The 25,489-nt window shown below is 45.0% G+C and overlaps 12 protein-coding genes and 2 non-coding genes across 14 annotated transcripts; 5 read left to right on the top strand and 9 right to left on the bottom strand. All coding sequences in view use genetic code 12, as the record gives it.

The window, feature by feature from the left end:
* Positions 1-53: 53 nt before the first annotated feature.
* CJI96_0001635 (cleavage polyadenylation factor subunit YSH1) lies at positions 54-2,408 on the bottom strand (the record flags this gene model as incomplete). The annotated part of the gene is made up of 1 exon (XM_029035170.2): positions 54-2,408. One exon carries the CDS (start codon positions 2,406-2,408, stop codon positions 54-56), a length of 2,355 nt encoding a protein of 784 aa, XP_028890412.2.
* A 329-nt stretch (positions 2,409-2,737) lies between these two features.
* THI4 (thiamine thiazole synthase) lies at positions 2,738-3,730 on the bottom strand (the record flags this gene model as incomplete). Its single annotated transcript, XM_029035169.1, has 1 exon — positions 2,738-3,730. The coding sequence occupies one exon, from the start codon at positions 3,728-3,730 to the stop codon at positions 2,738-2,740; it is 993 nt and encodes a 330-aa protein (XP_028890411.1).
* Positions 3,731-4,286: 556 nt separating this feature from the next.
* On the bottom strand, positions 4,287-5,678 carry CJI96_0001633 (tRNA (guanine-N2-)-methyltransferase; the record flags this gene model as incomplete). The annotated part of the gene is made up of 1 exon (XM_029035168.2): positions 4,287-5,678. The coding sequence occupies one exon, from the start codon at positions 5,676-5,678 to the stop codon at positions 4,287-4,289; it is 1,392 nt and encodes a 463-aa protein (XP_028890410.1).
* A 1,238-nt stretch (positions 5,679-6,916) lies between these two features.
* CJI96_0001632 lies at positions 6,917-6,990 on the top strand. The gene has a single exon. It is a non-coding gene; the product is annotated as a tRNA-Ile (tRNA).
* Positions 6,991-6,999: 9 nt separating this feature from the next.
* On the top strand, positions 7,000-7,072 carry CJI96_0001631. Its single transcript has one exon. It is a non-coding gene; the product is annotated as a tRNA-Ala (tRNA).
* Positions 7,073-7,344: 272 nt separating this feature from the next.
* Positions 7,345-8,896, top strand: CJI96_0001630 (uncharacterized protein; the record flags this gene model as incomplete). The annotated part of the gene is made up of 2 exons (XM_029035167.2): positions 7,345-7,388; positions 7,441-8,896. The coding sequence occupies 2 exons, from the start codon at positions 7,345-7,347 to the stop codon at positions 8,894-8,896; spliced, it is 1,500 nt and encodes a 499-aa protein (XP_028890409.2).
* Positions 8,897-9,064: 168 nt separating this feature from the next.
* Positions 9,065-11,884, bottom strand: CJI96_0001629 (putative ATP-dependent RNA helicase; the record flags this gene model as incomplete). The annotated part of the gene is made up of 1 exon (XM_029035166.2): positions 9,065-11,884. One exon carries the CDS (start codon positions 11,882-11,884, stop codon positions 9,065-9,067), a length of 2,820 nt encoding a protein of 939 aa, XP_028890408.2.
* Positions 11,885-12,217: 333 nt separating this feature from the next.
* Positions 12,218-12,679, bottom strand: CJI96_0001628 (uncharacterized protein; the record flags this gene model as incomplete). Its single annotated transcript, XM_029035165.1, has 1 exon — positions 12,218-12,679. One exon carries the CDS (start codon positions 12,677-12,679, stop codon positions 12,218-12,220), a length of 462 nt encoding a protein of 153 aa, XP_028890407.1.
* A 204-nt stretch (positions 12,680-12,883) lies between these two features.
* Positions 12,884-14,734, bottom strand: MNN21 (alpha-1,2-mannosyltransferase MNN2; the record flags this gene model as incomplete). The annotated part of the gene is made up of 1 exon (XM_029035164.2): positions 12,884-14,734. One exon carries the CDS (start codon positions 14,732-14,734, stop codon positions 12,884-12,886), a length of 1,851 nt encoding a protein of 616 aa, XP_028890406.2.
* Positions 14,735-15,280: 546 nt separating this feature from the next.
* On the bottom strand, positions 15,281-16,465 carry MNT3 (Mnt3p; the record flags this gene model as incomplete). Its single annotated transcript, XM_029035163.1, has 1 exon — positions 15,281-16,465. The coding sequence occupies one exon, from the start codon at positions 16,463-16,465 to the stop codon at positions 15,281-15,283; it is 1,185 nt and encodes a 394-aa protein (XP_028890405.1).
* Positions 16,466-17,271: 806 nt separating this feature from the next.
* KCS1 (inositol polyphosphate kinase KCS1) lies at positions 17,272-19,563 on the top strand (the record flags this gene model as incomplete). Its single annotated transcript, XM_029035162.1, has 1 exon — positions 17,272-19,563. The coding sequence occupies one exon, from the start codon at positions 17,272-17,274 to the stop codon at positions 19,561-19,563; it is 2,292 nt and encodes a 763-aa protein (XP_028890404.1).
* Positions 19,564-19,755: 192 nt separating this feature from the next.
* RPS24 (40S ribosomal protein eS24) lies at positions 19,756-20,340 on the bottom strand (the record flags this gene model as incomplete). Its single annotated transcript, XM_029035161.2, has 2 exons — positions 19,756-20,160; positions 20,338-20,340. The coding sequence occupies 2 exons, from the start codon at positions 20,338-20,340 to the stop codon at positions 19,756-19,758; spliced, it is 408 nt and encodes a 135-aa protein (XP_028890403.1).
* A 639-nt stretch (positions 20,341-20,979) lies between these two features.
* On the bottom strand, positions 20,980-22,542 carry ALD5 (aldehyde dehydrogenase (NAD(P)(+)); the record flags this gene model as incomplete). Its single annotated transcript, XM_029035160.2, has 1 exon — positions 20,980-22,542. One exon carries the CDS (start codon positions 22,540-22,542, stop codon positions 20,980-20,982), a length of 1,563 nt encoding a protein of 520 aa, XP_028890402.1.
* Positions 22,543-23,970: 1,428 nt separating this feature from the next.
* On the top strand, positions 23,971-25,356 carry CJI96_0001622 (uncharacterized protein; the record flags this gene model as incomplete). The annotated part of the gene is made up of 1 exon (XM_029035159.2): positions 23,971-25,356. One exon carries the CDS (start codon positions 23,971-23,973, stop codon positions 25,354-25,356), a length of 1,386 nt encoding a protein of 461 aa, XP_028890401.2.
* Positions 25,357-25,489: the final 133 nt, after the last annotated feature.

Genomic DNA, 25,489 nt, shown 5'->3' with positions numbered 1-25,489 from the left:
TCATTTATCATTATTCATTTACCTATCAACACGTTCATGATTTTTGATAATTATCAAGCCAGTACCATCTTCTGCTGGTAGCTGAGCGGAGCTGCTAGCCTAGCACCTCTTTTTATGATGTTTTCTACACGATCTTTGAGAACTCTCGAGCCACATTCGACAGCGAGCTTATTGAGATCAACCTTGGCTTCATTCTTTCCAATTGTTATGACAAGTTCACTTTGACTGACAGATTTCATAGAATCTCCGAATTGTGATTTCAAGAGCGAAGTGATCCGATTGATTCGGCTCGCAATATCAGTGTTGGCGTGCGCTTTCTTTGGGGCTTCTTGCTTCACCATATCGGTATCCTCTTCCTTTTTGATATGGTTATGAGAGCAATGCTGAGACGTCATCTTCACCGATACTGGAGACGAGTCAATGGATAGAAGAATTGCAACTATACTATCAGCGAGAGAATCACCCATCAAATTATCATTGATCCATTCAACTGTCACATTTAGTGCGTCTGACTCTGCCTTGTTGGCAGTGATATAAATCATATTCATGATAATACACTCCCATGTCTGATTGTCGTCAATCACAACATTAATATGACCGAACATTTGTTCCAAGTGCCATTCTACCAACGAAACATTTGCATGTACCTTGAGTTTAGCATTCGACTTGACGACAGATGTACTCAACTGGGAGAATTCAGACAAATCCTCAAGACTCATTATGTTCATATCAAAATCCTTGGAGATGAGAACTCCTGAAATCTGTACATCAGTCTCGATTGTCTTGCTCTCCTTAGCATCCTCTTTTTCATTTTTGTCAACCATATCCTTATCCTTGGAAACGCCATCTTCAACAACTTCAATCTTTGGACTTTTTGTCTCTTCTTTGAGTGCTTTGTTGATCAATTCAACTTGAGCTTGTGCAAGTCTCCCAACAACTTTAGCGATCTTGACACCTTTGAATCCAATGAGAACCTCTTCGCAATTTCTAGGATTAAACACTTTGACCTCATCCTCTGTGCCTTTTCTGGACAGATACTTACTAAGCAATGCCGATTTAAGTCTTCCCATCGGGTTACTGTCACCGTGCACCAAAATAATTTTTTTTGGACTGACTTCGTCTATAAAACCGGAATTCTCAATGAAGTCTACATGTGCTGCGAATGAAATCTCGTCGACAGATATGCGACGAGGGATAGACATGTCTGGATTGGTTATTGATGGGATCGCAGTAGGCTCTCTCAACAAGTCTTTTGCCAAGGTTCCTTCAACGGAGTAGCCTGTCATTATCACAGCATTCTTAGGGTCTGGAGCCCATCTTTCGAGAAGCTGTCGAGACACACCGCTCTGCAACATACCAGGAGAAGCTACGACCACGCAGGGGCCGATATCATGGACTCTGTCCACGCTTTTGATAGACTTTATAAACTTGAAATCGAAAGGGTTTGATTTTGACGACCCAGTTGGGTTTAGTTTGATGCTATCATTCATGACGCTTGTGTACGTTTGATACACAGCCATACATTTTCTTGCGAGGTTGGAGGCATAATATATATTGATGTTCTGAATGTCCTTGTTCTGTGACCAATATTCTTCTAGAATAAGGAGAAGCTCCTGTGCTCTACCCAATGCAAATACAGGAAAAAGAATCCGACCACCTTTGAGAATAGTGGAGTGGACAAGCTTCATCAAGCGTGCCTCTTTTTCTAGCCTTGGCTCGTGTGTAGCTGTGCCAAATGTTGACTCTGTGATCAAGATGTCAGGTCTTGTAGGGGGCACCTCAGCAACCTTCAAATGACGGTCTTCTTCTCTGGAGTAATCACCTGTAAATAGGACTTTGAGCCCGCCGACTTCAACAAAGTACATACATGCACCAAGAACATGTCCAGCATGGTAAGCAGTGAAGCGAATGCCGTCCACCTCGATAGTAGAGTGGTAATCGATCGTCTCTATTCTCTCAAACGATGTCATCAAATCCTCATCCGTGTATAAATTTGCAGAGCCAGCAGCATTCGTCAAGTTGTTCTCAGTTCTACCTTCGTCGCCTCCACCTGTCATCGAAGTCACTCTGACGAAGTCTGAAAGCAACCAACGGTAGATGGCTTTCGTGGCATGGGTCATAAAAACACGGCCCTTAAAATTGGTCTGTTGCATGACATAGGGCAAAGACGCGGCGTGATCCAAATGGAAGTGACTTATAAGAAGGATATCGACTTTTGAAAGATCGTATTCATCAAAGAATGGCAATGAGTTCATGCCGCTAAGACCAGGATGAACACCAGAGTCCAACATAATCACCTTGTTCTTATACTCTAAAATGTGAGAAGAGCGACCCACCTCATTGCAACCACCTAAGCCAAAAAATTTAAAGTTCTCCGAGGCATCCTCACTAGGGTTGTCGATTGCCATGGTTAGATTGAGTAGAGATGATTGTTGAAAATATCGGTACACCACCTTGACTACAACTTGAAGGGCGCAGTGTGCAGGTTTCTTGGTGTTGAAGGACCACCTAGAAATCACAAGTAGGATACTGCTTTGACATGGAAAACTGTGATGTCTGACTTACTTTTCATAAGTTCTCATCTTCACTCCCTCGTGACAACTTCAATTCAAAGTTACGCTCTACAGATGACTACACGATGTACACTATGGCTGCAAAATCGCACTCATCGCTACATTACACCAGTGATTCGAATCAAAATTTATTGCAAACATAAATCGTCAAAAATTCGGGTAGCTCAGTTCTGCAATCCACCGTAGCACGCTTCGTTCTGTTTCCTACGTGTCTCGTACACGTTCAAAACAGACTCAGCGGCTTTGACACCGGAAAGCGCCATGGCACCAAAAGTTGGGCCCATTCTGTTGGAGCCATCGACCTCAGCCAACTCCATACCGGCAATGACCAAGCCAGGTGCGACCTCTCTAGTGCCCTTGACAATGGCGTCCTCGGCCTTGTTCATGTCAAGACCTCTCATGCCACCCAACTCGAATGGCTCATTGGCGCTCTTTGGTCTTAACGACTCCAATCTCTTGGCACAGAAGGCACCGAATGGACCATCGTGACCAGTGGTGGAAAGCACAACGTTGGCATTGAGGGTGTTAGGATCCATACAAGACTGGGTGTCGTGGTTCAAAGTGACCAATGTCCAGTTGGTAACCACACCAGCGATTCTCAATTCACCCGTTGACTCGTCACGACGAGTGATCAAGTCCTCAACAGCAGTAGCGTTGAACAATTTGACGTTGGGGAATTGCAAGGTCTTGGACATCAAAGTGGACATGAACAAGGCAGCGTGTTTGACAACAACGTAGTCACCCTCGTCCTCATATGCGATCTCAAGCTCGTCCAAAAACAAGTGAGCAGGCTTTCTCATGACCATCGCAGAGAACAATTGGCCGCCCAACCAGCAGCCACCACCGGGAGAAACACTGGCCTCAATGATGGCAATCTTCAAGTCAGGTCTGTTCTTGGCCAATACGTACGCAGCCGACAATCCAGCCGACCCGGCCCCAACAACAATCACATCAGACTCGGTGTACTTGTCCAAGTCATTAAAGTATCTTTTGGTCATGGCTCTCGAGACAGTGGACTCTCTAATAGGAGCAAAATTGAATTTGTCCCAGTCAGCGAAACTGACTTGAGAGTCTGTAGAGTTCGACTCAAGACGAACTACTGGAGTCTTAAGGTCGACATTGCCGACAGGCTTCTGGACCATAGTTGGAGGAGACATTTTAAGCTAGTATTAATGAATATGTGAGGTAACTTTTAATGGGTACCTTGGCAAGTATTTATATTACAATTAGGTCTGAGAAATGTAACCGGGAAGGAGCAAGAATAGGGTGTTTTTGCCTCAGTTGAGTCTGGAACAAAAATATTGTCCAATCAAACAGCTCAGGGTCTCCTAAGGAGACCCAAATAATCGAAATCCCCTCGGTTTTGTAAACGCATAAATTGCAAGGCCTGGTATATTCGGGTAGCGCTGTTGTAAAGCATGGGACCTGTAAATGCATCGGACGCACGGTAATGGGTGCAAAAGACCTTTGTGCAGGTGACAGACGCAGAACCACCTACGAGAGACAGCGAATATGTCTCAAGTCAACGCACTGTAAGCGCATCCCTGCGACCAAGAGACCAGTTAATAGCAGCTTATCTGAGGAGGTCCCAATGTAGGCAGGCTAAATTTTCTCCCTATTATTCACCCTCTGACCAAAATGCTGTCGGGGTCCCGGGCGCAGCAACACCCCCTAATTCTTGATTTGGAGAGCCTTCAAGGTATGGTGCTTGACCTAGACCTCTCCCTGAACTGGAAATGACGGCTGCTTGCTTTTTTCATTAAAGCTTTTGAAGTAGCGGTCTCTAAAATGCGTGACTCCCTCACTGCGCATGCGATTAATTGTCTCGCCTTTGAAGTTCTCGTCTCTTTTGACAAACACCACAAGTCTTCTAGACCACTTGTTAAACTCCTGCTCTAGTACATACAAGAGCTCCAAGCGCTCATGCTGTGGAATGTGGTGCTCGACAAACTCGTCGTTGGCAGTGGGCATCCAAAATGCCAAACGACCCCCCACTGGCATTCTCTCAGCCGCGAATTCAAGCAAGTCGTCAAGAAGATTGGCAAGGTGGTAAGGTTTTTTTGGAAAAAGGAAGTCCCGACGCTTGTAACCGAGTTCACCCTCTACAATATGATGCTCTCTGCCTTCGGCCTTCGCCGGATCCCTCGCTCCACATACTTTAAGGCCCTCGCGCACTCCATAAGGAGGGTCACACACAATTGTGTCTATCACAAAATCCCTTCTAAGCGCATTGTTCGTGAAGTCCATAATCCACACGTCAAGAAACTGCAGAGCCGTACCGTATTGGCGGAAATTCGAATAGAGATTGTTGTTGGGTCCCTTGCCTCGCACTGACCGGGCGTCTATGTCCGTGCCCAAGGGATATCCGCCAAAGAATGCTCCTGCAACCAAAAAGGACCCCGTGCCAGTGAAAGGATCGTAGATGACCTTTCCGGGTTTTACTTGTGCAATATTGCAAGTGACAAGCGCCAATTCGGCGTCAAACGACGTGGTCCCGATATATTTCCTCTTTTTCAAATCATACTGTTCTACCACCCCTTCGGATCTTGCGCTTATTTCGACCTGTCTACCGAACCAGAGGTGTTCAGGTTTGTCTGCCTTCTCTTGACCACACACATAGTATTCTTCCAAAACCGAGAATATGACCTCGGGATTCTTCAAGCGAATTTTGCCCTGAAATCCTAAGTACTTGAAAGTATCAATGGTCTCGATCTTTTCCTCAGTGGTCTTGGCTCCCATGAAACTGACGAAATCAAACCTGAAGGTGTTATGCCTGTAGGTTTCGAACTTTTCCAGAGCGTTTGCTTTAATACTTTCGTGGAGCGATGCTAAATCATTCCCCTCGCCCCAAAGCTCGTATATGCCTTTCGCAAGAATTGACCTCTTGATGAGTCGTCTTGCCTGCTCATCGTCTTGTAGTTGAACTTTCATAAACGGTTTCTTTTCATCATGCCCACTCAAATCTATATTTATGCCATTTAGATCGGCTAGTGACTCCAACTCAGCTACTCTGAAATTAGGAAATGCCTGCGCAAAGCTAATAATGTAGTCTTTCATGCCTGTGGACCATGCGATGAGTTCTGAGATGCGATAAACGCGAGGCATTCTGTGTCTATGTAGGGTGCGCCTTATGTGGCACTCCACGAGAAGCAGTCACTACGAATGACTTCGACGTCAGAGGGCCTTGATGTGAGAGAGTGAAATCGGGCTAATCTAGGGCTCGAGATTATAGTTTATGTCTCTTTTATTATAATTAAGTGACGATTGTATTTTCTTCGACTTCCACTTCTTTTTTAGTTATCTGCGCAATGTTACAAAAAAGTTGCAAAATTGAAGTAAGTGGTTGGAATTGGGAGGAGAGAAAAAAGATCAAGCTTCATCTCATATCAACAAGATCGTTCTTATCTTTCCATCCATTAAATGATTTGTTCTAGTAAAGTAAATCCTTGTCTTTGGGTTTGCTAACATTTTGTGTGAAACGGTGGAACAAAAGGCACAAGTATGGGATGACCAGCATCAACTAATCTTTTCATAAGCAATTCACCAAATTGCGTTGGCTAATACAGACAATATCAAGTATCACTAAAATGATAGAAGCTTTTAATATACAACATTCATTACGCATGTGCAACGTTACAATTTGTCGTGATTGTCGACGCCCAACTATTGTACTGGCCAACTTGCACACGACCCAGTATTTCGTCCGGGTAAATCTGGTTTCTTGTCATATTGTATCGAGAACGAACCAATTTTCTTTGTTACTAATATCAAACCACCAATGGTTAATTTCTACTATGGTACCCTAGCCAGAAGAGCACCACCTTTGCTGCAACAGAAGCATTGGTGGTGTGGCTAACACACCATAGATTCTCCAATACCAGTATTTTATAGACAATGAGGTATTGGCGCCCGAGTTCGAATGATTCCTTACATTTGCTCAACGAGTAACACACTCCACACATATGTACAGCGTACCTTTTTTCATTCTTCCGCCAAAATTGCTTCTAGAGAATAACCATAGAAAGGATGCAAGTATAGTATCTGCAATGATCTCAAGCATCAAGTTTTTCTATTCTACCTTTTACGATTTATTCAGCTTTACCACTGATATCATTTGTTCCCAGATTTTATTGGTGCCTGTGACATAGAACTTTCTACTTTTCTATCAGCCCAATCATCAAGCTCACCCTCAATGTTTTTGATGAATGTAGCCTTTATTGAACGTGTATTAATTATCCACTATGATAATTTAGCGCACCTTTAATAGTTATATGCAGGACATCAAAATATACAGTACACAATACACCATGGATTGCCGAGCACGCGAACTTCCTAACGCGAATGGTCCCTTGGCCCAGTTGGTCAAGGCGTGGTGCTAATAACGCCAAGATCAGCAGTTCGATCCTGCTAGGGACCAATTCTACTTGGGCGTGTGGCGTAGTTGGTAGCGCGTTCGCTTAGCATGCGAAAGGTCTCCGGTTCGAATCCGGACTCGTCCATTTTTTTTTTTATTTTGCTCTCCGTTGTCGTTTGCCATGTTATTATCTCTTTTTCTGTCTTCAATATGATAGCTAGCCAGGTTTTCTCAATAAGTCATGTGACCAAGTCCTTCTTTTATATGCCGGATACCCTCTACAAAGGTATCATCGAAAATTAATCTCCAAGCTACAAGCAGCCCGCACGACATCTACAAGTGAATAAATAGCTTTGCTTAGTTGTATACTTATCAATACATTGATAAAAACTTAACCTTGTGTATTGCAAACTCACAATGTCCACATATGACGAAGACGAGGCTCTTTTTGAGGATATCTAGTATGTTACCCTTCTCGTTTAATATCTTACTTACTGTTACTAACACCTATAGCGATGAGGATACCAAGGTAGAGACGAAGTCGTCCGAGCAACCCCCACAGGTTGAGCAAACATCAGCAAGCACGGCTCCTGACACGGAAGCCAAATCTGAGACTGGTTCAGCAGAAAGCGCTCCACCACCGCCACCACCACCTTCGGAATCTGCCAACGCTGAACAACTCCCTGCGCCACAAGCTGAGGCGCCCCAACAGCAGCATCAATCAGCACCTTACGATCCACAGCCACAGCAAGTACCAAATCAATTTACTCCAGGTCAGCTGTATCAGCAATACCCGCAACAGGGGGGGTACCAGCAGCCTCAGCAGCCTCAGCAGCCCCAATACCAACAACCACCGCAGCCACAGGAACCTAATAGGATGCCTCCATCATCTATAGGTAAGGAGAGTGGAAAGATGTTTATTGGTGGTCTCAATTGGGATACCACAGAAGAAGGATTGGTTAGCTACTTCTCTAAATATGGAGAGATTTCGGATTATACTATCATGAAGGACCCAAGCACTGGAAGATCGCGTGGGTTCGGGTTTTTGACATTCAAGGACCCAAGGGCGGTAGAAGAAGTTATTAGGAAAGATCATATTTTAGACGGAAAATTAATTGACCCTAAAAGAGCTATTGCAAGAGAAGAACAAGACAAGGTTGGTAAAATATTCGTCGGTGGTATAGACCCGCTAGTGAATGAGAAGGACTTCCATGACTTTTTCTCTCAGTACGGCCGTATTATTGATGCTCAGCTCATGATTGACAAGGACACAGGCAGATCCCGTGGATTTGGTTTCATCACCTTCGATTCCCCTGACGCAGTAGATAGAGTTTGTGTTAACAAATATTTAACTTTAAAAGGCAAAGCAATGGAGGTTAAGCGTGCTGAACCCAGGGGCCTGCACCAGCAGAACCACCTGAACCAAGGGTATCACCAGCAACAGCAACAGCTACAACAACAACAGCAGCAGTACAACCCTTATGGACAATTTCCAATGCAGATGCCGGGCGCCGGCAGTATGCCGGGATTTCAAGGTGCTACACCAGAAATGATGCAAGAGTATTGGCAGAGAATGCAATGGTACATGTTCCAGCAACAACAAGCTTCTGCTCAAGGTGACAACACTCAGCAGCCAGTACAGCAACCTTTGAACCCTCAGGAACAGGCCGCTGAGCAAGAAGTTGGAAATGATGAAAGAGAAAGTGGGGCAGGAAACGACAACGGAAGAGAAAGGAGCTACGATGGCGGTGATGGAGACCGTCGTGAAAATCATCGTGATAGACGTCGCGGTCCCAATGACAGAACTCCACCAAGTGGTCCAAGCGGCGACAACGGTGATGGCCGAAGAATGAATTTGCCTAAGGGTCCCAAGCGTGCGCCACCTGCTGGTCCCTCGAGTGGTAGAGGAAGAGGTGGTTACAGAAGCCGCGGTGGCTATCATCCGTATGGAAAGAAGGGAAGAAGATAAGATTGTTTGCCTCTAATTCAATAAGTCTAAAGAACAAAAAGAAAAAAAAAAATGTACAAATGAAATAGTTTTGAACAAATAACGTTAATCTTGTAGCTATATCATCATTAATCCGTACAGTGAAAATTTGTAATGCAATAATGCAATGTATTCGATAAGTTATGTAGATCACCTTCTTTTACCCTTACTTGGACGAGCATTTTTAGCCTTCCTTTTTTCCTTGAGGAGTCTCATCTTCCTAATCTGTTCAGTCAGTCTCAACTCCTCCTTTTGTCCTGGTCTATTGTATCCTTTGACGTTCACTCCAGATTCCAAAGCCTTATCCACCTTTTTCTTCTGCTTGTGATAATCATCTCTGAACTTGTCTGGTAGTTTTGGAGCAGCGACCTTCTTGTGCTTGAAACGTTTGTTTTGAGGGCCATCATTAGAATTCTCCGCCATTCCTGCGTGAGCAGACAGGATGTTTCTTTTCTTCCTCCACTCGTCAAATTTACCTGAGCGTAACGAGGCGGGAATTCTTTGACCAGACTCACTAATGATATATTTTGTGTCATCAGCAGATTTAGAGTTGATGTACTTGCCTTTCTTTTTATCCCATCTCATGACCTGAGATTGCTTTTGTACTTTGTCGTCATTGTCCAAATCAAACGTAGCATGAGCAGCGTCATTTGCGAAAGAGCTCAAGCCATAATGCTTATCTTCAATAGCTTCTGCTGCAGGTGCATGATGGCTCATGTAAAAGTTTGGATCTCTGAATGTCTTCTTTTCCTTCTTCTTTTTGGCAAAAAGCTCGTCAGCATCTTCAAACGCATCTTGCAACTCATCCTCATCGGCTTCCACTGACTTGACCGCGTAGCCAACCTCACCCGCATCAGCCTTCAAGATTTCGTCTTGAATAGTATGGGTCAACCCTGCTGCACGCTCTTTTTCAAGCAACTCTCTCTTTTCCTTGGCTTTCTGTTGGAGCGGAGCAATTTGGCGTCTTCTTCTATGCATCAACTCGACCAAACCGTCTTCTTCTTTTTCTCTTCCCTTCTTCGTGAATTCAAAAACTGTCTCTTTGACGTGTCTTTGACCAAGTTTGGCCAAGAACTTCTCCTTCTCCTTCTCTAAGTTTGGTCCAAAAAGTAGATGCTGATCATCCCAAGCGTCAGTTTCCAAAAGCTCTTTTGTTCTTTTGACAGACTCTGCTGAAGCCGCTTGTCTAGTGCGATGATAAAGCTTCTCGCCTTTAGCAGCCACATCCTTTAATGTCTTCACGTCATAATTATTTTTCAAGATGTTATCAAACATCTCTTCAAAAGCTTCCAAGGGCCCACGTGGAAGCGAGCCCAAGACAAGCCTGTCCGTGTATGAGACTTTAGGTTCTTCGTACTGATCACCTTTTTGCTCTTTGAGAAGCTCACACTTCTTTTCATGCATTGCAGTAAGCAAGATTTTTTTACCTAAAACAAGCTCCAAGTCGAGTAAGTATGGAAGCTCCTTCTCGTTGACAATTGAGTACGCCCAACCTTTGTTACCTGCTCTTGCAGTTCTTCCCACTCTGTGAATGAAAATCTTCGGTGATGCCGGCAAACTAAAGTTGATAACATTAGCCAATACAGGAATGTCAATACCTCGAGCAGCAACATCTGTAACAACAAGTAAACTTGTAAGTCCAATTCGGAAACGATAAAGTTGCTCTTTTCTGGCTCTTTGGTCAAGAGAACCGTAAATGTAAGATACTAAGTAGCCAGCGTCCCTCAAAAGTCCGGTAATGTATTCGACATGATGCTTAGTGGGAACAAAAACAATAGTGGAGTGCTCTGATGGTAGAAGATTGGCAGGTGGGAGCTTCTCTTTTTTGAATTTCTTCTTCTTACGAGAATTACTTTTTTTATCGTTATCATCTTCGTCAGAGAATTCATCAGACTTCTTAGATTCGGCCTTGATTTTCTTTAGTTCATCTTCGGTCGCCAAGGGAAGCTTTACAACCTCCTGAAGAATATGCAATAATGCGGCTTCACGCTCAATTCTTTTGACAGAGAAGAATGCCATCTGCAAATTTTCAGAGATTTTTGACTCAGCATCCAAACGTACCAAGACAGGATTCGTTAAGCCTGCCTTAGCAAAATCAACTAACGATCTCGGTAGTGTAGCAGAGAAAAGAAGCGATTGTCTTGTTTCAGGCAAAGATGCAATCAACTCATTCAATTGTTCTGCGAAACCCATCTCAAACAAACGGTCAGCTTCATCAAACACGATGTACTCCACGGTGCTGAGATCCAACTGCATCTCCACCTTCAAATGTAAGAATCTACCAGGGGTGGCGACAATGATATCGGGGTTAGTCATCATAGCCGAGAACTGATCTTCCAAGGAGTCACCACCTATGAGCACCAATGAACGTAAATCGGTGCCTCGACTGAATTCTTTAACCTGCTTGTAAGTCTGCAAAGCCAATTCTCTTGAAGGGGACAAGATGATAGCTCGCGCCCCAACTTTGGCACTATGCGACTTGAGCTTCTCAACCACAGGTAACACGAATGCAGCGGTTTTACCAGAACCCGTTCTGGCCATACCAACCACGTCACGCCCTTCCATAATAAGTGGAATAGTCTTTCTCTGGATCGGAGTCGGTTGCTTAAAGCCTTTTTTGGCAATGCTGATCAAAACATGCTTTGAGAGACCGAAGGATGCAAACGAGCCGGCCTTTGCTTTCTTAGCTGTGGGATTGTTTTGTAAAAAATAAGTCGACAAGTCCTGAGCAGCCTTTGTGTTCTCCTCATCGTCTGAAAGTTCAAGACTTGGAAAAGAATTAGCGTCAGCTGGCTTTGAGGCAGACTTTCTCTTCTTGGAGGGCACCTCATCGGCCTCATCGTCAGAGGAGATGATATCCTTGATCTCTTCGTTATCGCTCAAGTCGGAGCCAGAACTCGAGTTGGAGTCATACTCTTTACCCTGAAGGGTAAGAGAGCCAGCAATGTCAAAAACTTCGTCGTCAGACATTAGCACTGAGTTACTGGTGAATCTTCCTTTCAGTCTATGTACTTTTCTTAGTCCATCGCGGAAAGTATATATGTGGTGCACTGGTTTATCTGCGGATGCCAACGAGGTGGTTACCTGGATAGCTCTTTGAACTCGTTCAAATTTGGTTCACCTATTTTGTATCCAAATAAGCCAGCTCTCCCCCTTCCACCTTTCTGTGACTGTGGATTACTAGCTATGAACCATGACCCCCTTTGAAATACGTGAAGGGCCTTCAGTCGGCGTAATACCCAACATAGCGTTTGCCATGCTGCTTAACATCATTGTTTAATCCTTCAGATGAAATCTGTTGACCTAAACCAAGATATTCTCGAATTCGTCCATGTGCTCTAATTCATCTTGCTGCGTAACTTTCTTGACTACCTCTTTCTTGGAAGACTCCGCAACATGGCCGTCAAGTATAAGCTCATCGAGTATATGATAGGCTTTCGAAAAGCCAAAGATGATATCTAGCTCGCAAACATTGCCATAGAGCTTATCCATCTGCTCCACATACCTATGTATTATCTCTAATGCCAACAAACCGTTGTCCAGCGAATCGATGCCCATGATGAAAAACAAAGACGCATAACGACGATATATAATTTTCATATCCTTATATTCGAGAATGTTGCACATCTTGGCTCGTCTCGACAATATAAGGGTGGTCAACTCTCTGGTGATTATGGCGCGTTCCTTCTGCGAACTTGCTTGATACCATTTGGACAATCTGACTTTTCCTTGTCTAGATAGTAATAGAGTGAAATGAATGGCCATAATATGTTTTTGTTTGGAGTACTTTCAGGGAAGGAGTTTGAGGAAGGTGTTTCGAAAGTAGTGCAACTAAATGTTGACAAAGTGGTGGATGTGCTGTTATATGCATACCACCACAATGTTGAAAATACTTTGCTCCATGAAAGTTACGAACTAATTAGTGCATGGTCATTAAGATATGGTGTTAAATGGTGATTATAGACATGACTATTCAAGAGTGTACTCTGTTGTCTTGAGAAATTCTTTATGTTCTTTGATTTCTGTGCAAAGAGCCTTGCGGTCAACGTTTTTGAATGCTTCGACGTTAAGATTGAGGTCACATAAAAGGGTATCCATATGGTCCCAGACCATAGCTTCAAAGTCCTGGCCTGTTCTCACTTTCATACCAAGACCGTATAGCCTGTATCTCTTGCCATCTTTGTCAATTGTGTCGAGTTCATTTTTCATGATCCAAGGATTGAGTTTAGGGTAGTTGGCGTGGACAAATAACATCTTTGGTTTTCTAAGCTTGTCAACAGCTTCAAAGTATTCATTGCCCTTGAGTTTAGCACGGAGCTTTTCTTTCTCTTGCTGCCATTTGTAATCCTGCACTGGATCGAATTGACCCATCCCATTACCATTAAAATTCCCGTCACGTAAGTTACCCAAAGCATCCAAGAATTTTCCAACCTGATAAAAACTTTTTTTAGTGACGATGGTTGCAGCAAGAAAAGTTTCCTTGTCTCCCTCACCGGCGGCACCCTGTGAAAAAAGTGGATAGTAATGCGTTGGTCCGTAGTAATTATAATAGAGTGCAAGGAGGAGCTGCTTCATGTGTGTTCTTTTGGAAATCATGAGCTGCCCTGATTCTGAGGACGGATCAGGCATTGCCCCTACTCTATCGTGTAGTGGAATCTTATCGAGGTCCAAGGGTAGTTCATATTCCTGTGGTCGATACTCACCGTATTTCTCGTCATATTTTGGATATAGTTCACTTTGACTGAGCTGAATATTGGCGATCTTGAAGTAGTCTGGGGATGTCGACCTTTTCCAAAAATCGGGCCACACGATAAGCCCTTTAGAAAGAAATGGCTCGTGCTTGAATAAATGGTCTGGAGCATAAGCGGCGACATTATCACTATCTAGAAGCAACACGTTCTCGAAACTTGAAAGCAAGATCGCAAGACACTTGTACTGATATCCGCTGAACTCAAGTTTTGTTGCGGACAGTTGCTCGCCCTTGAATTGCATTGGGAGGTAGATACAGCGAGCATTCATGGCAGGGAAGATCCTTGAGCAGAGTTCCAACTCGTACTCTTCCATAGTAGGGATCAAAATCTCCACCGGAAGCTCACAACCTTCAGCACGCAAAGCACGAACGGAAAGCAATGTCAACCAGTTGAACTTCCCCCCACCGACGTAAACAATACCATCACCAGAGTATAAGCCTGTTGGAGCTTTTTCCGGTAACTTATCCAAGACGAAGTCATGAGAGGCTTTTAGGTCATCGAACTCCTTCTTGCTCAACTTCAAATATTTGGACAAGTACGTTTTCGAGTACGTTAGAAGCCTTTCGTCACGTAATTCGTATCTATCTGGCGTCATCTTGCCGTTGGGATAATTTTGCTTGAGATCGCTAGCAGGCTTAGCAGTTCTAATGGTGTTCATGATGTCGTCGTAAAACTTGCGTCCCATGTCCAACTTCTTTCTTGCTGCCTTGGATGCAGAGTAATATGAGCGAATAGCGTCGAGTTTTTCCTTGTAGGATGGTGGCAAGGGCGACGCCAGTGGATTTCCAGGGAGGTCCGATGACGATGACGTTGAAGTCGGTGGTGTCTTCGCCTTGAAAGGTTTATCATCAGACACCGGCAACAGCCCTTTCCGCCAATTGCAGAACACTGAAGGTAGCCATTTGCACGAGTCATCGGGCGTTTTCACAGTGATGATCGACGCCAGAGACTCCGCGTTCCACTCGACGCTCAAGGTCAAGAGGAAAACAACCACCACCAGGACAGCGAGACAAATGGCAGTGACAACCCGATGCCTCCTGGTGAGCCGCCTGGCACGAACCAAGAGCATGGAGAGAAAGTCCATTAAGTATACGGTCGACTTGAGAAAGAGACGCGGCGGCTGGGAGGTGTTTTAAATGAACGGTGGATGAAAGCTTTTAAAGATTTAAGTTAGCTTCGAATCGCGAAATGGGAAGGGCGCGAAGGGACCAAATTGGCGTGAAATCTCTGAAAAGCAAAAGCAACCAGGTGACAGTAGCAAACAGAGAGATATGCAAATAGGCAAACGAAAAGCCAGGAAAAATAGCGATTGATAAATTACTTTTTGGGTATGATTTTAGAATCAGGTGGGTGCTCTGGGGGTCTCCATTGACGGCCACACGAACAATCGATAAAGGACACCATAGACATGTACCACAAATAAGAGCTCGCGGCACAAAGCCTTGGGATTGGCATCGGTCTGTACCTAACTATAGCCTCGCGTCAAACCCTCTGATTAAAAAAATGCGCCCCGACCTCAACCTTGCGCCGACAGAGGGTGACAGGAGCCCAAGAAAAAAAATAATACCTTACCCTCTTTGTTGATTGCATTGAGCCCGAGATCTCTAAATCACATTCACTGGCCTTGCAAGCTGAGGTACAAGGGTACACAGCTGAGGTCAGTGAAGGTGAAATCAGCCTCAATATTACAAGAACACTTCCTGTCTAAGAAGGTTTTTCCCCGCGGGCATTGTAAATACGGCGAGTGCCAGTAGCCTATATCGCCGAACCACCAGAGACGGCTTTTGTTAAGGAGATGCGCCACAGCCATTGTATGGATAGGAGCATCGCCCCAGCGCTCGTAGAAGAAGCCGCCAGCCTGATCGAGGTGGTCGAAATAAGCCTGGTATTCACGAGACCTGAAAAACGCAAGACTGGCAATCTCAAAGTTCAGCCAAAAATGGCACAAGTTATACAGGCCGTCCAGGTTTTGCAAAAATTCCACCAAGTTGTCCTGCGGAAGGGCCAATTGGTTGAAGTATTTTTTGCTGGTCTCCCAGAGTGTGGCAATGGTGTCTCTGTATTCAAAAAGGGCAAGTGTAAACCCATAGTCTCTTTTGTTTTCTCTCATAAACTGGAACACATCGTAGCCAATATCGCACGAGTACTTCACCCCAGGTTCCAACCGCCAGTAGTAGTCATACCCGTCTAATAGCAGGTGCTTGTAGAAAAAACCCAGGTAAAACCGACACATGTTTCTGTAGCTCGTGCTGTTTGCCTTGTAGACGTCTTTCGCTAGAAGCTCTTGCCGAGCTGCTGCTGCTTTGCCTGGGTCTATCCACAGTGGACTTCCCCAATGTTCCTTTGGCACCTGGCCAAAGCTGATCTTCCCTCCAGGGATCGCCAGTGCTATGCCGATCATAAAGAACTCGTCAAAAGGTTCATCGTTGAGGAACACCCAGTCGTGACTGAATTGGTGGTTGTATCTATCGTTGATGCTCTGCACCGTCTCGAGCATCGAATACAACTCGTCGTTACGACAGAGCACTAGAAAAGAAGCATTTTCAGGCGATCTCAGTTCAGCCAAATGTGTCTTGTCGATCACAACGTTTAGGAGGTCAAGCCCTGCCTGCGCCAACGACACATGCTGTTCAAGGTAGCTTTCGAGCTCTACCACGACAGTCTCCAAAGGAGCATCACTGGGCCAGAGAAAGGGCAAAGCAGGCACAGGGTGATCGTCCACTAACCATCTATTGGCAAGCCAGGCGGCTACACTGGGAAGAAATGTATTAAAGAAGAGCACAACCGCCAGGAAGAGCATGGCAGAGGCCTTTGTGGATAATTTGGCTACGTATATACAGAAACGCAGGTTGATCCGAGCCGACAAAAAGTGAGGATGCCTAAATAGAATAAAAGTAGCGATGCCTCCGAGTCGCCCATTTTAAAAAAGACAATTTACACTAACTTTTGAAAAGGCCACTTATGGCAGTCACTGATTCGAAACTTTTGAAGTCAATGAGTTGAAAAAAAAAAAAAAAAAATATTTTGAAGCGTGGCCTGCGCTGCCTAAAAAAAAGTGATGAGACACCGCCAGTGAGAGCGGCTGATTCTGCACTAGCCGCCAGCATGGAGATTAAATCAGAGACACCGAATGCGGACAACTACGCTTCAGCTAGCAGCCACAGAACCAGGAAATGGATGAATCAAAATTTCAAACTCACTTTTGGTGGTAGATTTTTCTGTCGTCTACTTTCATCAGATTCCTCAAAAGTAGTGTATCTCTTGCCGTGCGCTGTCATCTGGGGTGGTTGTTATTTGCTGCAAACGAAGCGCTCGTGGGCCCGCTACCAAAAAAATGCTCGCGCTTCTATCAATCCATCTTCAAAAGACTCTAATCTCAAAACACTTAAACATTTTCTTCCGCTTCTGGCACCAAACGTCAACCTCAGAGTTTATCTTCACGCAATAGCTCTGAGTTAAAGCCTCAATAAATTCCAGGGCCTCTGCTATTGCTGACGTTCTCAAGTACTCGATTGACTGCCATCTCCAGTTCTTTTTCTCCTCAGCTTTAGCTCTGACGCCTTGCATGATTCTCCCATCTGCTTTGCTTCTTCCTTGCCTAGTACAATGGACCACATGAACAGCCACTTCCCGCTGTGTGAACTTGTCAAAGATAGGCCTGTCGAGCAGAGAGTGGATGACAATGACTCCGACTCCGATGGAGACACGGCCCCAGTTGCTGGCAGAAAAGCGGCTCGCTCGTTGATGTTATTTAGAGGCGATGCTCACACCAACAACTTGGAGGCCCTCATTGATGATCATCACAAGAAGGATGCCACGGGTTCAGCGAATGACTCGGAGTCCACTCCTCAGAGCTTCTCCACTGCCTCTCAAGGCAACACATCTTCCGCTAAAGACAACTCAGCGCTGTGTCTACGAGATTCTCCCAATTTGGAGCCCATTTCCTCGGCTACTTACATCCCACATCATCCAGTGAAGCTCAGGGAGGGTTCCTCCATTCATTCATCTCTGCATAGCCCAGATACAAATCTTCAGCATCTCATGGCCGATGTTGAATTCGACAGAGATAGCGATGGCGACATTACCAGAATCAAGAAACGTACACCTGAGCGTCTTCTGAGGCGGCGATCTACTAAGGTCAACTTTGTCGGCGTGCCAAGTGACTCCGAAAGGTCCAAGCAATCTGGTCTCGAAACAGGTCTAGAAGCTTTGGATCTTGAAGCTCGGAAGGCACATGATCAGAGTTCAATCGGGTTCAACGAGGATGCTGAAGGCGATGCCACCACCACTGCATCTCTACATTCTACTGAGGCATATCCGTTAACCGTTGAGCTACGGCCATTTCGTAACAAGGTCGGTGGTCACACTGCGATCTTTCGCTTCAGCAAACGTGCAGTTTGTAAGGCACTTATGAATCGTGAGAACGTCTGGTACGAGGCCGTCGAAAAGAGACATCCAGAACTTCTCAAGTTTCTTCCAAAATACATCGGGGTCTTGAATGTGCGCTACTCTAGTATTGTACTCGAGGATCCCAACTCACCGCAGTTGCATACTGTCAACGAGGCTACTGACGGAGGTAAACTAAATACGGGTGATTATCGTGACGATTCAACGAAACTACATTTACAGAGGTCAGATAACAGGCACCTTTCACAAAATGGAGAAAAATCTATTAGGAGGAATCGTCTAAGTGAAGACGGGCCACCACCAGAGGTCTCTTTAGATGATAATCTTCATATCATTCCCGACCTTTTACGTAAGCATTATTCTAGCAGTGCTCCCAGCATAAGCGAGGATATCTCTTGCTCCATAGAGGGGCATCTGGAAGTCTTCCCCTCCACTCCTCCTGATAAAATCGGACACGAGGCTAGCATTGGCTCAACTTCCGTCAACCAAGATTTGCAGGCTCAAATCATACAAGAGGTATTTGTGCCTCCCGGATCAAAATCTGACGATATTTTTGAGATGGATCACGATGACATCGGGTTTAACACCGTACCGGCACAGCCTAATCCTCTGACTCATGACAACAACTTCAGCAATACAGACGGGGATGTGGACCACGGTGAGCATGTTAAGCATATTATGCGTAAGCATACAAGATTTGAGCGCTTCATATTGCTCGAAGATTTGACAGCAGACATGCAAAAGCCATGCGCTCTTGATTTAAAAATGGGTACCCGACAGTACGGGCTCGAGGCAACAGATGCCAAGGAGGCATCACAGCGCAAAAAATGTGCAAGTACAACGTCTCGTCAGCTCGGTGTAAGAGTATGCGGTTTGCAAGTTTGGGATAAGAGCAAGCAAAGATACTTTATGCGTGACAAATATTTTGGAAGAAAGCTTCGCTCTGGTGAACCATTTGCCAAAACGTTAGCGAAATTTCTCTACGATGGGTTGACAGCGTATTCCATAATTTGCAAAATCCCTCATATTATCGAGCAGCTAGAGGCTTTGATCGAGATTTTCGGCAAACTTGTCGGCTACAGAATGTACGGCCTGTCTGTTCTTTTAATGTATGACGGGGCAGCTGATTCTGACAAGACGGAAGTCAGAACTAATATCATCGACTTCGCCCAAAGTGTTCTCGGGGATGAAAGAGCAATACATAGCTACAGAAAACCTCCGCAGCATCCTCATAAACCAGATATGGGGTATCTTCGTGGGCTTAATCTGATCAAAAGATACCTCAAGATAGTCTTTAAGATCATAACAGGAGAAGTGTACGATACAGTGTCAGAGCACATTGATGAGTTTCTAATTGTGAATCGGGAGAGATTCACGAGGCCGTACGATTGGGTTGAAGAGTTTGTTGATCCACTGGAATCCACTGACTACGGTGACCCATTCAACGTTAGTTACAACGATGATAATGATGATGCGGAAGTTTCCGATTAAATAGCATAAAGCACCAATAATCAATTTCAAGAAATTTGGATGTAATCTACGCTTTTGTACGTTACTTGTGTTTTATTGATTGAAAGGCACCCGCTTCAGAGAAGCATTACACCAATCAAGATACTATTATACTAATCTTCACCACCACATCCAAACAGTTAAGACCGATGCTAAGCGACAAAGCAAGCATGCTTAATCGGCGTTTCTCTTGGCCAACTTCTTGGCGTGAGTGGTCAAGGTACCGAACACCTTCTTCTCTCTGTTCTTCTTCTGCTTTCTCTGCTGTCTAGAGGTCTTCTCAACCTTCTCAGCCAAGCCGTATCTCACCAATCTGTAAGTTGGCTCGAATCTCTTGGCATCAGCGACAGACTGGTAGATCAAACCGAAACCGGTGGACTTTCCACCACCGAAGTGAGTTCTGAAACCGAACACGGAGATAGCATCTTTGTCAGCCTTGTAAAGCTCAGACAACTTCTCTCTCAACTCATCCTTGGACACGTTTGGTCTGTTTGGGTGCAAAACGTCAATGACGAACTGTCTTCTGGACAACAATGGGTTGGTGATGACCTTTCTGGTTCTGATAGTAACAGCGTCACTCTGCCTGTTAGTATTGTGGTTCATGAATTAAGAGGGTTATTCCCCATGATTGGACGTGCTTAGATGATGGCTTTCTCGAAGACTTGAGTCGGAAATGAAAAAGTAAAGTGGACAAAATAATAAGACGATCAATACGTTTGAGCAACCGAGGGAGTCTTTTGAAGGGATTTCACATACCATCTTGTTGATACTAGTTGAAGTTGTGGAGTCGAAAGGATGAAAAAATTCTCACTAGCACTTTTTTCGCATTGCCTAGGTGAAGGTACTGCGCTCAATGAGGTTGGCTGGGGACCGGGTGAGCGCTCTGCGTGCAGGTGAAAAGGCATAATTCGACAGTCACGCAAGGCACGTGACGTGTTTCTAGATACACTGAGCACCAAAAAGCCATAAGTGAAGATAGTGACTAGACACGTAAAGCTTGAATGCTTCTGAATTGAAAGGATGTTGATTTGAGCGCATATAGATGTCATGACTGCGGAAGTTTGTGGTGTTGATATGGCTTAGTCCCTAGTAGTTGACTTCGTGAAGTGCATTCTCCTAAAGTCTTAAACCAAAGTCTACCTTATCTGTAAATGGAGACATACACAGATAGGGTATATGATTCAAAAACCCACAACATTTATGTACATTTTACTCCATTAGGAGTTCCCAATAGGAGATCTGCCTACCCTCTGCTCTTCCTACCCCGAGTGCGAAATGGCTGCGAAAAGCGACAGGTATTTCGAAGTTTACACTACAACTCATGTTGATAAATGAATATTTTGACAATTCCTATAATGAGGCAATTCATTTAGTCATAAATTCCCACATGAATCCAGCTTAAGCGAGGACCTTCATTCTGACGGCCTTAGTCTGGGTGTAGTTGTCCAACACTTCCTTACCCATCTCTCTGCCCATACCGGAGGAGCCGAAACCTCCAAATGGAACCATTGGGTGGAAATCGTTGTAAGTATTGACCCAAACAGTACCAGCCTTGAGTCTTCTGGCAACGTCGTGACAAGTGTGCACGTTCTCTGACTGGATACCAGCAGCCAAGCCGTACTCGGTGTCGTTAGCCAAGCGGACAGCGTCGTCGATAGTCTTAAACTTGTGGACCGTGATGACTGGACCAAAGATCTCCTCAGTCACAATCTTCATCTTTTCGGTAACATCACCAAAGATGGTTGGCTTAATGAAGAAACCCTTTCCTTCAGTTCTCTCGCCACCGTACAACAACTTGGCACCCTCGGCCTTACCAGACTCGATGTACTTCAAAATCTTGTCCATCTGGTTCCAAGAGTTCTGAGCACCTTGCAATGTGTCCTCGTCAAATGGGTTTCCAACCTTGACCGCCTCAGCAGCAGCAACAAACTTGGTCACAAATTCATCGTAGATGCCCTCTTGGATGTACAAACGCGAGCCAGCGCAGCAGACCTCACCAGAGTTGTAGAAAATACCAGCAATCACGTTCTTAATAGAGTTCTCGATGTTAGCATCGTTAAAGATGATGTGAGGAGATTTTCCACCCAACTCCAACGTAACCTTCTTCAAAGTATTGGCACACTTGGCCATGATAGCTTTACCAGTGGCAGTGGAACCAGTGAAGGCGACCTTTCTAATGCCAGGGTGGTCAGTGATAGCGTTACCAGTTATCTTTCCGAAACCATTCACAACATTCAACACACCAGGTGGAAGAACGTTCTCCTCTTGGATCAATTTACAGAAGTACAAAGCGGACAAGGGGGTAGTTTCGGAGGTCTTCAACACGACAGTGTTGTTGGTGGCAAGCGCAGGAGCAACTTTCCAAGTGAACATCAACAATGGGAAGTTCCATGGGATGATCTGACCACACACACCAAGAGGCTCTCTTCTGGTGTAGTTGAAGTGGCTGTCGCCAGACTCAATGACAGAACCCAAGATCTTGTCGGCCCAACCAGCAGTGGATCTGAAGATAGATGCACAAAGGGCAACGTCGCCTCTCGCGTTCTGGAGGGACTTACCGTTGTCCAAAGACTCAATGTGAGCGAAGGTCTCCGCGTTCTGATCAATCAAGTCAGCCATCTTGTGCAACGCTGTGGCTCTTACCGAAGGGTCAGAGCCAGACCAGCCACCTTCGAAAGCAGCCTGGGCAGCTTTGACGGCATTGTCCACATCCTCTTCTCTGGCTTCGTAGACGTGGGTGATCTCCTCTTCAGTAGCTGGAGAAATCACCTCAAACGACTTCTTCTGCACGGGGTGAACAAACTCGTTGTTAATAAACAAACCGGTGGGCTGCTCGTATGAAGTGCCGTTGGGCAACTTGATGGGCACCGTCAAGGGCAAGCTTGAGTAGTGTCTAGCTGCAGCGAGGCAGGCGCCAGCACCGTTTCTGTATGTTTGCTTGAGAGAGTGTCTGATCAACATAATGAAGAAACTACTATGAAAAAGAAGAAGAAGAAAAAAAAAAAGGTAGAGTGGACTAGGCAATTGGTCCTTATATAGCTCGGAGCCTCGTAGCTTGGCCCCACCCTGTGGGGTATGAAGGAGAGGTAAGGCGCATCTTCTGTTGCTTCATCTGGGTGCGTGCAGTAGTGTGGGATTCTAGGGAAACTGGCGCCTAACGCCGAGTCAAGGCCCCGAGCCAAATCCCTTTCAGGCAACAGAAACTCTGTTTCTTCTTGAGAAAATCATTTACTAATTATAATTGCACAAGATACAACCTGACAACGCCCAATTGCTGACTGGCTGCAACATCTGCAAGGCACAAGGCTGACAGCAACTTAGCTTTGTGTATGTTGGTGAGCGGGTGCAACAGGGTTAATCTACGTTTGTGATTTCGCACCGTAGCTCGATAGTGGACGCCGTGACCAGTGTCTCGGGAATTTCGGTTTATTGTGCTTCCAAACGCCAGAAATGTACAACGGCTAAAAAGACAACTTAGATGTGGTGAGTGAGTCTCGGAGATTCGAAAGACTTTCTGGAGGTCGAATCTAAGTGGGTGTACTCTTTTTTTCGCAGCCCGCACTTAGGATGGGCCTCGTTTTTTGTAGGGCCCCGGAGTGCCGCGCCGGACTTTGGCAGAGGCCTGTCACCGAGCCCCCCTCTGGAGCTTACCCTCACAAGTGGTGGTGGTCACTACTCTGGGTACTTTTGTTAGAGCCACGCGGGTGTTCGGATGGAATGGTGGGTGAGTATGGGGGATTGCATACTGTGAAGGACGTTGGACCTAGGAGGTTTTGCTGGGTAGGGGAGTTGAGGTGTTTCGCTGTTAGGATGCGGTGATGGGACTAGTGAGATGACTAGTATGAAAAGGGAAAGGGACGAGCCGAGGTCGAGGCGATAAGGTATTTGAAGGCGGTGACGTGAAACAGATTAATTTACGTCTCAACATTATGTTGGAATTCGTATAGGCTCATTGAACTTTCGGTTTGTGAGGGTGGTCTTGAATAGGGCTTGTCCAGGTCTTCTTCTCCTTGGCTGCAAAATCTAACTGGTTGCCCACGAGACACCGACATTGAGGAATCGCAACTGAGCAACCAATTGGCTGATGAGTAAGCTTTGAATTGATTTTTCTTGATTCTTAAGACTGGATTGTTTTGCCTCTTTCGCCCGTTCTTCTCTTACTAATTCGCAGCCACAAACTCATCAACGGGTACGATTGAGTGGGCATCACCAAGGTTAGCATCGAAAAATAAATAATTGTGCCAGCTATTCTCATCAAACAGCTTCAATGTTCTCTTAGTCAATTTTCTCCATGTCCTCGTTTTCTTGCTTCTCTATCATTACTCCATCTACTCCACCTTCAACCTCGTGTCCTGCATCAGCTCATCCCCATCACCTACCATCACCAACATGTCCCAGCTGACCTGGATCAGGGGCCCCATATGTGGCATTGGCAACTGCCGATCCAGGCTATATAAGTCGTACGCTGGCCGTAAGATATGTCAATATGGTCATGTTGTCGAGGGAAATGTGGAGTTTGGTGAAGATGATGGAGAAGCCTACACCCAAACAAGAAGAATCAACTTGCTGATCAATGATACAGGGTTTGGTTCCAGCGTCACAGCATCGGCAGTTCCAACGCAGTCTTCTACACCTGTTGCGCCATCCCGCTTGTACGGCAAAGAAGCTAGGGCATTGCATTATAAGGTGGCTCAACACCTACTACGAAAAATTCTCGCCATGGTTGTTAAAGAGTTGTTTCCTGGCGATTCAAGCTACTTGCAGAATGTAACAATTCTTACCAAGATATTCTGGGTACGCTTCTGTAAGAATTTCCATGACTCGACATCACCAACGATTCTAGACTTATACGTTCTTATTTTTTTGGCAATGAGACAGCTCAATCAACATCCGATCTACATTGATGACTTTCTACGATTGCTCAAAACAAACAAAGTACCTTTCATAAATGCTGCAACGCTCATCCCGACCTCGTATCTACGACAGCTCAATCTAGCCCAGAGGCTATTTTCAGCCAATTCAATCCCAATCAATGATCTCTTTCATCGCAAGGTCGGCACGTTAGCATCTGTGGTAGCACCTATCAATCAATGGCGCACATCATTAGAGCTTTTTTATCCTGGGGCTTTTAAGGTATTTATCGATCTCAAACTTCAAGACGCGCCGTGTCTTCTCACATTGTTTCATAGAATAGGTTATCGAATCACAGAAGGATACTTCAACTCAACTTGGAAAAATGTCACGTCTTTGCCCGAGACACAGTACGTTGCACTTTTACATTTGGTTATTAAACTATACTTCGCAGCGGCTCCAGACGTTCCTGACTTAGACAAGTGGATCGAATTTCTTAGCATGACCGGCTCAGATATCCCCTGCTTTAATACGAAGATTCACTCAATGCCTTTTACTTCCATGATAGAAATGTCGAAGGAAAAGACTTCTAAGTATTTTGACTGGATTCAGAATAATCTAATTCCTGAAGACCGCAAACTGGGTGACAGTGTTGATATACCACCGACAACTAAAAAACTCTATGAAATATTCTCACTCTCAGCTTCAGAGAAGCCAACTGAGGTTCGTAAGTCACAGGTGGATTTCATCGAACGAAAGAAGAATACTCTTTCTTCTGAGAATATCTTGATGTTGGAGGAGAAGTTACTAGGTTACTTGTGCGTGCGGTTTGGCTTGACCCGAAAAACCTTGGTTGAAGCTACACAAAGAATGGAGCTCAGCTTCTATAAAGCTCTCAAGGCAGACGACGCAATCATCAGGTAATATTAGATTTAGCATTCAATTCCTCATCATATCTGTGTCAAGTACATCATCGCGATCCTTGCCTATGTATGTATACAAAGTAGACATCGCGCACAGTAGGGGTATTCTAGAACAATAACAAACCGTTACTACA

This window comes from Candidozyma auris, chromosome 2 (genome assembly GCF_003013715.1).
Source record: "Candidozyma auris chromosome 2, complete sequence".
In the NCBI taxonomy this organism is placed as follows: Eukaryota; Fungi; Ascomycota; class Pichiomycetes; order Serinales; family Metschnikowiaceae; genus Candidozyma; species Candidozyma auris.
Note: the sequence above shows the minus strand (reverse complement) of the source record. Positions and strands in the feature narration are given on the sequence as shown.